Source organism: Pteronotus mesoamericanus, unplaced genomic scaffold (genome assembly GCF_021234165.1).
Source record: "Pteronotus mesoamericanus isolate MK-2021 breed Mesoamerican mustached bat unplaced genomic scaffold, CSHL_Meso_final contig_33, whole genome shotgun sequence".
NCBI lineage: Eukaryota > Metazoa > Chordata > Mammalia > Chiroptera > Mormoopidae > Pteronotus > Pteronotus mesoamericanus.
The window spans coordinates 13,170,139-13,187,589 of record NW_026555135.1 but is presented as its reverse complement, the minus strand read 5'-3'; the positions used below and the strand labels follow the sequence as shown (position 1 = coordinate 13,187,589).

Here is a 17,451-nt window from a genome sequence, read left to right as displayed (position 1 = left end):
AAATATATTACCTCATTTTGTCCTTCGGTAATGAAACCCTCCTCAAACTCCAGGCCCTGCCAACCGCGAATCTGATCTCCCATCCCTATAGTTTTGGCTTTTGTAGAATGTCATGTAAAAGAAATCATACCATATTGAGCCTTATGTGTGTGTGGACGGGGTTCACTGAGCTTTAGGGATGCATAAATGTATGTCTTTCACCAAATTTTAAAGTTTTCAGCCATTTTTTAAGATATCTTCTTTTTCCGTACAGATCTCCGTCTTCCCTTGTAAAACACTTATGGCACAAATGTTACACCTTTGCTGTCATCCTTCAGGTTCTTGATCTTTGTTGGGGGTTTTTTCAGTCTTTTTCTCACAATTACTATCGGGCTTTCTTCAACTGTACTTTTATTTCTTCTGTCTTTGCCACTCTGCTACTGAAGTCATCTAGTGAATTTTTAGCTTTTTAAATATTTAATATTAGTATTTGTTGTTTTAGTTTTCTGTACAAAAATTTGAATTTGGTTTTTTATGGTTTCTTTTTCTTTACTGAGAACTTCAGTCTTCCCATTCACGTCTAAAGTGTTTGTACTTTTTATTATAATTCTAAAATAGAGATCATCCCAGGATTGGCATCTGTTGATTGTTTTTCCTACAATTTGTTATAATTTCCCTGGTTCTTGGTATGTCAAATATTTTTAGATTGTACCCTGTGGACTTGTATTATGACACTCTTGGTCATGTTAAAGACTTTTTTGTCCTCTGGAAAATTGAATTGTTGTTGTTTTTGTTGCTATTTTTGTTGTTGTTTTAGGCAATGAACCCTGTCAGGTTCCAAACACAAGCCCTGACCCACCCCCCCATAGGCTGTGGTTTCAATATCATGTTCAGTTTCCCCAGTCTTTTCAGTGCTATTCAGTGTATCCCGTATGTGCCACCTATGGGCAGTGGTCTATGCTGCAGTTCAGTTCTCACAACCTTTACTATAGTTCCAGAAAGGAGTTTCGCATATGCTCGGCTCAAGGGTGAGTTTCAGACTTCACACACAGATCTGGGTCATCCTTTCCTCTACCTCCTGCCTCTCCATGATCTTTTCCACACTCTGCCTCCTAGTCCCCTTTCCTTGATCTCTGCCTACGTAGGGTTTTTGACTCTCATACCATCGCACATTTCCTGCAACTACATCTGTCTCAGGGGTGAAGTGGTGAGAAAGGAGGGAGGAAAAACTAACAGATACTCTCCCCACACTTCTTGGACTACAGGAGTCTCTTTTTCAGTTTCTCTGGTCAAAGAGACAGATTACCATTCAGCGGTGAACGGCTGCACAGCTGCCACTGCAGCTGGAAGGCGCCCTCCTGATGGGAACCTGCTGGCAGTCCCAACCAGAAGAATAAAACCAAAATACAGAACAGAAAAAGAAAAGGGTAATTTTCTGCACAGTCTACTTCATGCATGGGCCCTTCTTTCCAGTTCTCTGGCCATATACAGAAGGAGAGTGGGTTTCTCTTAAGAGTTTTTCTGTCTGAATCCCTGTGTAGATCAATAGGGGATTCCCTGGTATCCAAGTCAAGAGATAAAGGATGGTGGATGGGGAGAACAGGAAACTCACCGGTAACGGTCACATTTTTTGGCCTCCTTCTCCAAACCTCCTGCTATTATTTACTCTTTTAAAGTTATAACCAGTGGGAGAGAGAGACTGCGCTTCCTCCATGTTAGCAGAACCAGAATCACAAAATTTCCAGAAATAAACTCTAACGTTTAAGGTCAACTGACTTCTGACAAAGTTAGTTCAATAGGGAAAGAAGACTTTTTTTCAACAAATGCTGCTAGGACAATTGGATAGAAGTACGCAAAATAAATAGGTGAATCTCTGTCTCACCTTATATGCAGAAATCAACTCAAAATGGATCACATATCTAAATAAAAAACCAAGAATCATAAAATTTCTAGGAAAAAATAGAAGAAAATCTTTGTAAACCAGGGTTAGGAAAAAATTCTTAGATATGATGCAAAAAAAAATTAATGTACAGAACTTTATCAAAATTTAGAACTTTTTTCAAAAAAGCATGACTTAGAAAATAGAAAGATAGGCCATGGGCCTGAAGAAAGGTATTTTCAAATTATATTTAATAAAAGATTTGTATTCAGAATTTCTAGACATTTCATCAAAGATATACAAATGACTTACAAGCACAAAAAAGTATATCCAACATCACTAGTTGTTAGGGAAATGAAAATTACAATGAGATAGTTACCACTACATAGATCTAGAATGGCCATAACCAAAAAGTCTGATAATGCCAAATGTCAACAAAAATGCTGACAAACTGGACACCTTGTCCATTTATTTATATTGTGCATATAAAATGGTACAGCACCTTTTTCTTAAAAGGTTACTCATATAACATAGTAATTCCACTCTTAGGCAACAAGCCAAGAGAAATTCAAACATATGTCAACACAAAGACTTTTATGTAAATGCTCACAAAAGTATGCATAATGGCTAAAAACTAGAGATAATCAAAATGTCCATTAACTAGTTAATAAACAAACAAGGTATTACCTATACAAGGGAACACTATTCAGTCATGAAAAAGTAAAATGATACAGACAAACCTTTAAAACATTTTAAGTGAAAGAAGTCAGACACGAAAGTCTACATATTGTATAATTCTATAAGTAGAAAATGTTCGTGTAAAGCACTTCTTAGATTTTGCTATAATAAAGAATATATCTGGCCTTTGTTCCCAGTTCCTGGCACACAGCTTCAAAAATACTTGAAATTTCCTGAGTGATAAGAGTGAAGTAATTCATGTGATAGCTCTAGGATCAGGGCTGATCACTGGAATAATCAGCCACATCACAATACAAATCCTCTCTTTTCCGATGTGCCAAATCTTTATTCAACCACCACCAGCAATACTTGTCTCTACATAGCAAATTCACCTATTAAGAACACAGTCAAGAGCCAACAAAGAAAAAAGATGTACCAAAAAAAAAAAATGGTAATAGTTATACATACATGTGTGTATAAAATTATATTTCTTTGGTAATTGAAAAAGTTTAAATTACTTGCTGCTGAACATTATACATAAAATTCCTTTAGTATGCTTTATACAAAGAAGTATTTTCTATATGCGTATATCTGAATACTTTAAGTTGAGCCTGCATTTTCTAATGCATTCAACTGCATTTAGCTATTAAACCAAGGTAAGCAAGATTAAGTTCGGTGAGCGGTTGATGGACGAGAAGTAGTTGGGACTGGCCTTAACCATGTGGAAATAATTGCTTTCCTGGCCTAATGCTCTTCTTATTAGGATCAAAATAAATTGATGTTTATCTTAAGAACCCTTCCAATTTTTGAAAAATAAAACCTGAGTGTTCCATAGTTAGCCAGACATTGCCCAGATATTGTTTATTTTGTTTAAGGACAAAATTGTGGCACATTTGTTTTTTTATTTAAATCAAAAGAGTTACTATTACGAAGAAAATAAGGGCATTTCAAAAGATAATTATCTCATATAGAAAGGCATGTACAGAGGTGGTATAGACAAGACCACCAAGCTTAAACATAGTGATATGATATTTTTAAAACCCCACTTTGGCCCTTGGCCTTCTTTGTCTGCACCAGAATTTTCCAAATAAACTCAATTTGTTCACCAGGAGTACGAAATCCCACAGCATATAACATGATGAGTCATTTAAAGCAGATTTAGTGACAAAGATAAAATATTTCAGCAAGAATAAAATTCAAGTTTTGAAGCTCAAAGTTTTATAATGCAGTTCTGGCATAGATTCTAAATTTTCTAAGTACCTGCCAAAATGTAACATGTTGTTTTGATTCATAGAATTGGAAAACTAAAAAAAAAAAATACATCAAGATGTTACCTAGACTAGTTTTCTGCCTCTGGCAGTTCAATATCTATATCATGCAGAATGACGGCTATTAAGAAAAACAACTTCTTTTAATGAGCGAGGTAGCAATTCCACAACCTCTTTGAAGCTTATTTTAATGCTTCATCACCCTGAAATAATGGCCAGCAGGTCCGGTTACCTCAAACACAGATAACTTCCTATTTCATTAGAAATAGGTTTGCAACTTCCTCGTATATACCTTGCTTGTTATAAAAATTCCCTAGGCAATACTTTTACACACTTATTTCTTCTCTCCTTATCTGGATACTATCCATTTTATATATGTATATTTATAAATATGTATTTATAAATGTATTTATTTATATATTTTATATATATATAAAAAATGTGTATGTGTGTGGTTTTTTAAGAACAGCTATATTCTACCTTCTACTTGAGAGGAAAAAAACATAACAACTTTTCTGGGCTAAATTCTAATAGATTATTTGTATAGCTTATCAATAAACATACAGTTTAGAAATCACTCCCAGGAGAAAAAAATAATAGACGAGTTATTTGGGAACAACCAAAATGGTAAGAATTCTTTTTCTCTTTTTCCTCATGTGATATGGGGATATGGGGGGAAGATAATCAAATTAACAAAGGGTAAATATTTCAATGGCAATGGACATGTGTAAAGCATCTTAATATTTTCTTCCTGTTAAAATACAATACATAAATCAAGGTTTAATTGCAGAAGAGATAATCCAGCTTTTCTTGACAGAATCACCTGAGCCTTAGTCTGCATTTCTTAAAGGTCAGAGTCTCACCCTTCTCAGTGGGACTTTTGCCCAACTAAATCTTGCAAATATCAGAGCTTAGTTCTCATTATGTAATGACTTTACCCTGTTTTTAAATAGGATTCTTGTATTTGTTTTACATGTCAGTTTTTCTGTAACACTGCACTTCTCCCTGCTATGTTTATTCTATATGTAGAAACAGAATCATGATCTGCAGAGTTTGGTTGAATAGTACATTTCAAGTATGTAACTAAACATATACTCTGTATGCTACTGAGCTACTGGCACTAGACAGCAGAGGGCACTGGCAATATATAGTGACCTAAATATCTTTAGTCCCATAGGAAGGAAATGATAATTCAAAAGTACCAATAACACTGCTATTAACATTGTCATTGACCCTCAAAATATCTAAAGTCTGTTTTTCACTACCAAGTCTCAGTTCACACACTGTTACAAGTAATTGCAATCCCAAGATCTCCCTACACTCACTCTAAATTAAACAAACAAAAAAACCTTTCATATTTAATTAAATAAAAAAGTTATTATTTGGTATAAGCTAAACTCAAAAAGATTTACTTTGTGCCGGACATTGTGCTAGCTGATTCATACATACGATCTAATTTATTTCTCATACGAAGTGGATGCTTTTATCCCATTTACAGAAGATACTGAGTGGCAAGGTCCAAGTAACAGGTTATAGACTCAGCCACTTGACTATAAAGCTTCCTAAGAGCAGAAACCATTTTAGTTTTACAGTTAAAAGCCCAGCACCTACTATAGTGCCTAGGGCTCAATTAATATTTAAAGAAAGAAAAGTTAAGAGGCACCGTATCTGATTCCAGTACCATGTGTCACTTCTGCTGTTAAGATCCTCTCAGTAAATATGTGCTCATTTAATTAGACTTTACAAGCTACTAGCTTCTGGGGTTCTACTAGCCACCAGGCCTCAGAGACTTCACTATTTGAAATACTAACTCTTTACCTATTAAAGATATATATTTCCTGAGATGATATTAAAAGAGAAATGGTAAAAAATAATAATTATAACTAAGAAAAAAGACTTTATTTAAAAACATAAATTTACAGTTATTTCTAGGTTTCCTTATATAAAGAATTCACATTCAAAAAGAAGATACTTTAAGTATTATATTAAACTGAATATGACCTTAATTTCAACAATTTTGGAAATGTATCTTAATATCTGAATAATCAATTAACTTCATGATAGACACAGACAACTGTATGATGATTACAGAAAGAAAGCAGGGTGGGGAAGGTAAAAGAGGGGATAAATGATGACAGAAAGAGTCTTGACTTTGGATGGTCAACACAATACAATATACAGATGTGTATTATGGAATTGTACACTTGAAATCTATGTCGTTTTATTAACAAATACCACCCAAATAAATTCAATAAAAATTTAAATAGTAACAATAAAATTGCTAATAGAAAAACATTAACTTCGTGAATAGCAGTATCAAATATGTAAATTTCAGTCTCCAAATATTCCTTAATTCATGAAAAAATTTGATGTCAAAAAATATCATTTTATAAACTTCATGATTTTGAAATACAATGGCCATAGTATGTATATGTATACATACAAATCCATAAAGATACTTATTATTGTATTTATCTTAAACTGATAGTTAATTAAATGAAAGTAATATTTGCCACATAAGTTCTTCCTAGATAAATCTGTTACTTGTTCATCTAACATATATACACTGAAACCTTTATTACATGCTAAGCAGGTAAAATTTACTATATGCTAGCTAGGTACTAAACCTGAAGAAACAGAAATCCATAACAGAGGGAACCTATACCCTCAGTTTAGCAATTACATTAAAACTAAATGTTCTATAATTATTCAATACTTATTTAAAGTATGCTCCAGAAAGGCAAAAAAGGTTTCGATTCTAACAAAAAATAAGAATACCTAACACCATGCAGTAACATAAAAAAAAAAAAAAAAAAGTAGGACAGTGGGTCACATCCATATCCACCTTTCCCTATGCTGCTGAGTTCTACTTTATATACAAAACCTTCAAATGCACTTGAAATTTCTTTGCTATTTCTTTCTGTGTTTTGTCTTACTCAAATTGTAAATTCCTTGAATTCAGAAAAAGACAGAAGATTGAAAGATTCTCTAAAACAGTACTTTACAGAAGTGGCTAAGCATTAATAGCAGTGGGTGTGTTAACAAATACAGATACTGGAGCCCTAGACTAAACCTAATGGATGAAGTCTTTGGGGATGGAGCCCATGCACTTACAATTATACAGAGCTCCATGTACAATTCTCATGTACTATCAAGGTTGAGAACCACAGAAAAAGAAAGGATACGCAAAGCTGAGGACAACTAGAAATGTTAAAGCAACCCAGGACCTTAAAGATCATCTACTCAACTGATCTTCTAAAGTACGAGTCTGAAGCAGTGAGAAGATAAGTAATTGCCCAAGATCTCATAGCTAGCAAAGCCTGAGGAGAACCCAGGACATCTGGCCCGCAGACTGGTGAGTGCCCTTTCCACGGCACCAGGCTAGCTACTCCACTCGGGAAGAAGATCAGGTGTTAATTCTTGATTCTACCACAAGTTTAATTGGTGTCATAAGCACTGATATAGCAAATTCTTGGGAAAGTATGATATTTTAAAAAACTACTTCTTCTTGAAACTCAAATATCATGTTTGTGAAAAATGGTGATAAAAGTACTAAAATGGAAAGTTGTTTGATGTAAAAATGAACTAATTATAAATTCCCTCGGAAAGGCACTAAACAAGTGTTACTTCCCATCAACACCACAACCTCTTTCCCTTTCCTTTGAGATTCTACATCAAGATATATCTCCTTATATCTCCACTATGCTCCTTTTTATACTGTTTCTCCTAAGTGACATGGTTTTTTAAAAAATTTTCCTATTTATTGATTTGAGAGAGAGAGAGAGAGAGAGAGAGAGGAGAGGGAGAGGGAAACATTGACTATTTTTGTTATTCCACTTACTGATACATTCATTGGCTGATTCTTGCATGTGCCCTGTCCGGGAATCAAACCCAAACCTAACGGGACAGCGCTCTAACCAACTGAGCTACCTGTCCAGGGCTGGCAAAGCCTTTTGACCTCTCTCCTTCAATTATGATCATAAATTTCTTCAAGACCCAGTTTAAGATGTGCCTCCTAAAAAAATCTTCTGCACTAACTTAAACCCTACACTAATTGCTTGTTTCTTCCTTCATTATTTATATAACTTCTACTTTTAAACCGTATGCTTGCTCATACCATCTTTTAAAGCTTTATAATTGTAATTGCTATCTAGTTGCCTTGCACGTATCTATTTTCTTCCATAATTTGAACTTAAGTTATTAATGGGCAAGAATATAAGCTTCCCAAAAGTAGGAATATTGTTCTGTTTTGCTTAATGATGGATCACAGGCACATAAAACAATGCCAGAAACATAGGAAGTACTCAAAAAATACTTGCTGAATGAACATACAATGATTATTTCTCCTTCCATTCATGAATTTCTCCAAAATTTCAAATGTAATGCTAAAGACAAAGGTGTGAAAACTGAACATTTTGAAAAAATGAAAATAAATGTGCCTGATATTTTAGAAATTCATAAAATTAAAAAATTAACAGCTACAATAAATTAATCAATTTATTGACCATAGAAAGTCATTTAGCTCCTTCATGACACTCATTGATTCCTTGTTATTACTGTCAGAACTGGGCAGTGTCAGCTGATAAACAGAAGGCAAAAGATTTAATTAAGACCTAGAGTTTGAAATCCTACCTTCCTGTGGTAAAGAATTGCTAAATTTTGTTCTCTTTCAAAACTTGGAATTAAGAATAATTTAACTAAAAAAAAAAAAAAAAAAAAACCACCAATGTCTGGCTTAATTGGGTCTCAAGTTATATGAGAAAAAAAGTAATTTTTAAAATACAAAAATACAAGAGAGTAACTTTATCTTTTAATAAGGCACTTACTTCACCTTGTATAATAATACCTGAAAAGCTGAAAACAGATTCATACCTTTCCTGAAGAAATTATAAAAGTACAATTTTTGAGACAAGCATATTCAGCAATTATTGATATTGACAATTTTACAAATTAGTCCCCCCCCAAATAAACACATTTATAAAATTTCTACCCAGAAAGTTATCTATTTTCTCGCTTATGTAACTTAATAGATATAAATATTCAGCTAGCCCATACACAGGACTGTACAAAGAACACATCAACGTGGATAAGCATTTAGTCACAAAACAGAATTGTGAAGGGTCAGTGTTTTTTTTCTATTCATTTTAAGTCATACATTACACAACTGAAAAGATAATAGTGATAATTAGAATGCATTAAAGTCTGGCTGATTACATAATCTCATAGTATTAGCTACTATGCTGTTTTTCAATTGTCAAACTATAAGACAATTGAATGATTAGAAAACTCTAAGTGAATTACATCAAGGGAGATTACATTGTATAGCAGAATGAATGGACTTTGGAGTCACACTAGGGTTCAAATCCCAGCTCTTCCATTTCCTGGCTGTTTGATCATAGGTGAAAAGTTTAACATCTCTGAGCCTTGATTCATCTATAAAATGGGTATAATAATTATTCCCTTGCAGAGTTACAATGAAGACTATAAAAGATAATGTATCACTTCTTTGCTCCAGTGGTGTCCAACCACGGTCCACAGGCTGCATGCCTCTCAGGATGGCTGTGAATGCAGCCCTACACAAAATGGTAAATTTAAACATTATTAAATTTTTTTGTGATTATGTTTTGCAATGTATTTAATGTATGGCCCAAGACAACTCTTACTCTTTCAATGTACTCCAGAGATGAAAATGTTGGACACCCCTGGAGCTTTAAACCCTCCAATGAGTCATTATAATTTATAAAATAAGTTTCAAACTTTTTCAAAAACGATCGTTCTACTTTTTAGAGAAAGAAACCATGTTTTCTGGTTTCAATATTTCTTACAATGTCCAAGCAACAATGTCCAATTAGGTAGACAAACGTAGGCTTAGTGACAGAATACAAGGAAGAGCAGACTAGTCAAGTTCAGTGCCATCATTGCATCCAGATAACAGATTTATTCAGAGACTGATATTTTTGTAACTTAGATATACCAGCCCTTATTTCTCCTACTTGCTATAATTTTCAGGAGGTTACTTATTAATCCCTGCTTAACAGATAATTTTGCAGTAATGGGCTAGAACAGTTTTTTAAGTAAACAAGTAAAACAAGTAAATTCCCTGTCCCTCTCCTCCCTGAGCATATCAAAAATTTTCCATTATGATAAATATAGTGATTTCAGCTTGTTTTAAATAATCCATTATACTGTTAACCTTTTAGTCTACTTCATACTTCCAAACAAACTTTCTATTATTGCCTTGACATTAAAATTTAGCACATTCCAAGTGGAATCTGGATTCCAATTACTTCCAGACCCCACCTAAACTAAGCATTTCTACTCTCCAGATTTTTTTTCAAGTATTGATGTAATATAATTATTCCCTCCAGCAGAGAGTAAGCTCCTCTAAAGGCAGGAACCATATTATATAGCACTTACCCATCATAAGCTCCGATATGTGTATGGCACTTGTACACATATTTAATAATATGTGTACTTGTTTTAATTCTCTACTTCCGTAAGTCAAATAATTAAAGATAATTAGTGACCTATCCTGGTACCATTTACTGAATATTTACTATATGTGACTGGTTTTTTTAACTACAAAATGTTATCATATATTATCAACTCCAAAATATCATAGACATAAGAAACCTCATAATTTTAGAGGTGTTAAAATGTGAAAAATAGTGAATGATGACTATGAGGTTCCACTGATTAAAAAACACATTCTATTTTTAGGGATCTTAAAATATAAGGGGAAAAAATGTGCATCTTATAGTACAATCTCATTTTAGAAACTGAAAGTCACAAGGTGCTTAAAAACTTTGTCTACTGACATCCAGCCAAGATGGAGGTGTAGGTAGATATGCTTTGCCTCCTCGCACAACCAAACGGACAACAACAAATTAAAAAACAAAAAATAACCAAAACTGCCAGAAAATCAAACTATGGAAGTCTAACGACCAAGGACCTAAAGAAGAAACATTCATCCAGACCAGCAGGAGGGGCAGAGATAGGCAGCTGGGGTGGAGAGGACGCACGGCAAGGCTACGGCTAGAGGACGGGGCAGGCAAAGCTGCAACTGGTGGACTGGGTGGTCCCACATTTGCATGCACATAAACTGTGAAGAACAGCTGGGGAGTGAGACAGACCACTCAATCCAGGGTTATTCCAGTGCAGGAAAAGAAAACCTCAAAAGTTCTGAAGGTAAAAACCTCTGGGGGTTGTGGCAGCGGGAGAGACTCCCAGCCTCACCGGAGAGTCCACTGGAGAGACCCACGGGGTCCTAGAACATACACAAACCCATCCACCTGGGAATCAGCACCAGAATGGCTCAATTTGCTTGTGGGTAGAGGGGAAAGTGACTGAAAGCCAGCCGCGAGCCAAGCAAACAGCATTGTCCCCTCTCGGACCCCTCCCCTACAGAGAGCATCACAGCACAGCAACCTGGGTTGCCCCGCCCTGGAGAATATCTAAGGTTCTGCCCCTCCCAACATAACAGGCACAACTCAGACAAAGAAATATGGCCCAAATGAAAGAACAGATCAAAGCTCCAAAAATAGAACTAAACAATGAACAGATAGCCAACCTATCTATCAGATGCACATTTCAAAACACTGGCAATCAGGATGGTCACTGAATTGGTTGAGCATGGTCACAAAATAGAGGAATAAAATGAAGGCTACGCAAAGTGAAATAAAGAAAAATATACAGGGAACCAATAGTAAAGGGAAGGAAACCAGGACTCAAATCAATGATTGGGAGCAGAAGGAAGAGATAAAACATTCAACCAGAACAGAATGAAGAAACAAGAATTCCAAAAAAATGAGGAGAAGCTTAGGAACCCCTAGGACAACTTTAAATGTTCCGACATCTGATCATAGGGGTGTCAGGAGGAGAAGAGGAAAAGGAAGAGCAAGAAATTGAAAACTTATTTGAAAAAATAATGAAGGAGACTTCTCCACTCAGACGAAGGAAATAAACCCAGGAAGTCAAGGAAGCTGAGAGAGCCCCAAACAAGTTGGACCCAAGGAAGCACACACCAAGGCACATCATAATGACATTACTAAGATTAAAGATAAGGAGAGAATCTTAAAAGCAGCAAAAGAAAGGAGACAGTTACCTACAAAGGAGTTCCCATAAGACTATCAGCTGATCTCTCGAAAGAAACCTTGCAAGGCAAGAATGGGCTGGCTAGAAGTGTTCAAAGTCGTGAAAGACAAGGACCTACTACACCCAAAATTACTCTATGTAGCTAAACTATCATTTAGAATGGAAGGGTAGATAAAGTGCATCCCAGATAAGTAAGGTAAAGTTAAAGGAGTTCATTATCACCAAGCCCTTATTATATGAAATGTTAAAGGGACTTATCTAGGAAAAAAGAGGAAGATCAAAAACTATGAACAGTAAAATGACAACACACTCACAACTATCAACAGCTGAACCTAAAAAAAAATACAAAAACAAAAACGAACTAAGCAAACAACTAGAACATGAACAGAATCAGAGAAATGGAGATCAGAGGGGAGGGGGTGAGGGGAGAATGAGGGAAAAGTACAGGGAATAAGCAGCATAAACAGTAGGTACAAAATAGGCAGGGGGAGGTTAAGAATAGTATAGGAAATGGAGAAGCCAAAGAACTTACATGTTCGATCCATGGACATGAACTAAGGGGCAGGGGGCGGGGGGTGTTGAGTGCTGGGTGGTGGGGGGATGGTACAGGGTGAAGGAGAATAAACGGGAGAAAAAAATGGGACAACTATAATAGTATAATCCATAAAATATATATTAAAAAATTGATTGCAGGTTAAAAAAATAATAAATTTCTTCTTGTGGGGGAAATAAAAGACTTTGTCCAACATGAATACCTGTTAACTAGGTTGGTCACCTGACGCGTCTGGAGGAGAAAGAGATCCAAAGCCAGCTGCTTTACCCTCTTTCCCACTATTGAGTAAGATATGTACATCTCCAATATGTGTTGGTGTGCTCATAAGATTTCTTATAAAACGGCCTTGCATGTATTTTCCCAACCTTCTTATTACAGAAGATAAAGTTCAAAAGTTCACTCCCCCCATTAGAAAATACATACACAATACTAAAATCTGAACTTCATTTTGACACAATCTACACAGATAAGTATGTCTGATCTTATTAATGGGAATGTTTCCTTTTCTTAAAATGGCACCACATACTCCAGTTTATTAAGAATAAAAGGGGTCATTTCAGTCTTCTCATACAAAAAAATGTTACAAATTAATACCAAAGTGATGTGCCACTTAAAGAGTATATTATTTCCAAATCATTGTACATTTTCACCTAATAAGCAGATACATCTAACCATAAATTTTATAAAGCAGAGTGGTAATTAGGCTGCTAATAATTTTGAATAGAAATTTATTTCAGGTGGTAGAGCTGTTTTTTAAGAACTGGTAGAAACATTGGCAAAAGTCAAAACTTAGAATCTGTATCCTAACTGAGCCCCAGCTACAAGAAAGAACAGACTAAATTCAATTCCCTTCCCCACTTCTGCCCAATCCTCTCCTCTCTTTTTCTGTAATAAATGTCAACATTTTCAATGATATTATCCTAAGTGAGAAGTACCAGATCTGTAGAACATAAAATAGGAAAAAGGGGAAAGGTATGAGGTTATTTTCATTAAAAAATATATATCTGCAGAAGTTGTTATTAAATAAAATGTCAGTTTCTTTTAAACATAAAAACAATTGATAACGAAAGATAAAAGCCCAGCAATTCATCTTCAGCCCAAGATCAAGTTCCAATATTACTGAATTATTTAAAATAGATTTTTAGGTCAAATTCACTTACTGTTATGCACAACAGGTATTTCTCAGTTTGTTACATAAAACATCACAGAATTCACCCCATTTTACAATGGCATTCTATGAATTAAAAACTAATGATTATATCAAAATTCTCATCTTACTTCTCCATTTTTTAACGTTGTGATGGTTCCTCTTGCTACACCCATTCTAAATAGTGTTTCTGTGGCCTGTGAATAAAAAAAAAGTAAAAAAAAAAATCATCTGTAAGGTGTATTCAACTGCATATCCCACCTCTAAATGTAAAAAACATTCCCAGCAACTCCTAGAGAAGCACCAGTAAGATGGCACAAGAGCAACAACCTCTAAATTAAGCTTCAAAAATATCATTTCCAGAACTTTTTAATAATATCAAGAGCTCAAACTAAATTTTTTTCAAAGGTTATTTAGATTTGCTGGTATTTTTCCAGATCTATAGTTTCAAATTAGTACACTTAGATAAGCTTAAACCTTAGTTTGATTAACAAAAATTAAATAAAAATTTAATACTAGACTTAAATCAGAAGTTATCATTTGTTGTGATTTTTAGTTTCCATCTGAGTTCAGTTCAAATCATTTGACTGCCAGTGAAATACTGAAGGATGAAGGAATTCAGTAATGTAATATATTAAATAACACACAAAAAGGCTTATTGCCTTCTATATGCTAATAATAAATAACCCTAAAAAGAAATTAAGAATTCTATTTACGATAGCATCATAAGATACCTTAGGAATAAACTTAACCAAAATGCGAAAGACTTCTTCACTGAAAACCACAAAACACTGCTGAGAGAAAGAACCTATAAACAAACGGCAAACTATCCATGTTCATGAATCAAAGACTTATTCTTAAGCTGTCACTACTACCCAAAATGATTTAAAGATTCAATGTGATTCCTATCAAAATACCAATGATTTTTTTTTTTTGCAGAAATACAAAAATCCATCCTAAAACTTATTCAATATTTGGAACCCAAAGAACCCCAAAGAGCCAAAACAACCTTGAAAAAGAGGAAGTAGGAGGAGTCACACTTCCTAAGTTCAAAACTTACTACACAAAGCTACGGTAATCAAATAGTGTGGTACTATGGTAAGGCAGAAACATAAGCCAATGAAATAGAATAGAGAGCCAAAAAATAAACCCTTATATATATGGTCCAATGACATGCAGTAAAGGCTACCAAGACCATTCAAATGGAAAAAGAACAGTCTTTTTAACAATGGTGCTGAGAAAACTGGGTATCTACATGCAAAAGAGTGAAGGTGAACCCTTGCCTTATATCCTATACAAAAAATAACTGAAAAGGGAGGAAAAACCTAAATGTAAGAGCAAAAGCTGTAAAACTCTTGGAGACAACATGGAGAAAAGCATCATGGTTCAGTGTCTGCGAAGGACATGCTGGAGGTGGCTCCCTTGTATCCTCATAGGGCAGAAAGCAAACAGAAGCAAACTCTCTCTAGAGTTTTATAAGGATACTAAATCCCACTCCTGAGGGCAGGCCCTTATGACCTAACCTAATCCTAATTACTTCCAAAGGCTCCCCTCCTAATACCATTTCATTGGGGGTAAGTTTCTAAATGAATTTGGAGGAAACACAAATACTCAGTCCATAACAGGGATATTCCATTCAGAAGGGGCAGGTACAAAGGCCAGGAGGTAGAATCATGTTTGGCATGTTCAACAATGAGTAAAATGACCTGTGAGGCTGAAAGAAAAAACTGCATGAGAGTATTGTTGGAAAACAGAGAATGAAAGTTCATTTGTTCAATATGCGCTATTATTTTTTAATCTGACATAAGAAAAATGCATTACAAACGTTCAGTAATTAAAAATCAAATGCAAACAATGCTCTACTAAACATAAATTTTAAGAATCAGTATATGAACAAAAGAATAGAATTTTAAACTTAAAAACTGAATGCACATCTGAAGAAATCCAAAGAGTAGGAGCAATGAAAAATTGGAGCAAGTTATAAGGAAATTGATGTATGTGTACAAAATCAGTGTAACATGTTAATTCATATATAAGGAAGTACATAACTGAGGAAATAATAAAAGAAGTTGCAAGTGGTTGCCTCTGGGTTGTGGAAATCAGGCATTAGAACACGTGAAGAAGAGCACTTTGCTTTCCTAATAACTTTGCAGTGTACTAGTTGACTGTTAAAACTACATGTAAATTCTTGATCAAAACTTTTTTTAACTGTTAAAGAATAAGAAATCAATAATGTTTAATTTTGCTAAGAGGTCAAATATTTGACAATTTTATCAGAGTGGTGCATATAAGGATAGAGTTGGGTGAAAAAAGTGAAGGGATTAAGCAAAAGGTAAAACCTCACGGATACAGACTTGTGTCAATGTAGTGATCACAAAAGGAAGAGGGGGTGGAAGGAGGTAGAAGAAGATAAAGCGGGTATAAATGATGATGGGAGGTGACTTGACTTGGGGTAGTGGACACATAATATATAGATGATGTGTTATAGAACTGAAAATCTGAAATGTATATACTTTTATTAACCAATGTCACCCCAATAAATTTGAAAAAAAATTTAAAGGAATATAGTTGAGGACTGAGTAGGAGGATATAAAGGCAAACCATGTAAGTAAATTCAGAAAGTTCAGCCATAAAAGTAAGGAACAAGATGTAGTTGTTGCTAGAAAGAGCAGAGAAAATTGACAACAGGATACTTTTTAGAATAGAAGAGGTTTAATCAAGTTATTAATGGCGAAGCAGTAATAGTAAGGAGGGAAAAGTTGTAGACACAGTAAGGAAAACGGATACTAACTGAAGGAGATACCTATGGAAGATAAAATCAAGAACATATATAGCAATCTGTTAGCTATGTTAAAAGCGAAAGGGGGCAAATATATAGGTAAATTCTCTCCCTCTCCTTTCCTTTACCCCGCCTCCTGTTACCACCCCACCTCTATCTTTCTCCCTCTGAACTGGAAGACAGGATAATCTTCTGAGAACAGCAAAGATACTAGTGTAAGGTCAGGGGTGAGAGTACGTAATGCATGTAAAAGGAAAACACAGGCAATGGAACACAACTGCCAAGCAATACTAAAAGCCCAGCTAAGATTGAAAATCATAAATCTTTGTTATTGAAAACCATGCTTAGCAAAATTCATGGTTTAAGAACTGTCAAGAAAATGAGCAAGGCTAGAGAGGATATCAATTAAAAGTAACTCCTTTTAATTCGACTTTATTGGTAAAATACAGCATGAAACTTAGAAATGGAAGCGAAATTTCTCTAACATTTTTTAAAAGAGAGATAGCAATCTTTAAAACATTCTCTCACACACACACAGACAAAGGTGGTCAGGAGTTAAGTGTCTAAATGCTAGGTTAGAAAACATAAAAAAAATACTTTTAGGGCAAACACTACACTACATTTTGTGATTGTAGCACAATATGAATATAATTCCAATCCATGATTTACTGAGAGTTAAGTAGGACATTGATGGGAAGAGAGGGGGGTTATTTACATACCCAAACAAAAATCAAATTATAAATGAATGACGGGCTATAACAAATTTTCACTAAAGCACACAAAACTAGATGTTGAAAAACTATTTATGGAAATTTTTATTAAAAAAAATTCTCACCAATGATGTACTTGTATTTTTCCTATTCTTAATGAGATGAATATAAAAGTATTGCCCATCTTCCTGTTTCTTTTTAAAGCTTCTTTGACCTAGTAATGTGAGAGTTAACTGTACTCATCTAAGTGAAGTTAGTTACTGTGTGTATTTGAGGGGCAAATGGCTAAAGGCAGAGGCAGCAAGCACCTGGGATAAAGTACACAGCAACTAAACCAGATCAAATTGCTTACTTTTTTGTGTGC

The 17,451-nt window shown here is 34.7% G+C and overlaps 1 protein-coding gene across 2 annotated transcripts in view; it reads right to left on the bottom strand.

Moving 5' to 3' along the window:
• Positions 1–17,451, bottom strand: part of TMEM135 (transmembrane protein 135) — a 236,295-nt gene that overhangs the window by 130,184 nt on the left and 88,660 nt on the right. The window contains exon 5 of one of the 2 annotated variants that reach the window (XM_054576404.1): positions 13,730–13,795. The exons of the other annotated variant lie outside the window; for it this stretch is intronic. Coding sequence (XP_054432379.1) covers positions 13,730–13,795 — 66 coding nt within the window. The remainder of the gene's footprint in view (positions 1–13,729; positions 13,796–17,451) is intronic. 2 annotated transcript variants of the gene reach the window in all.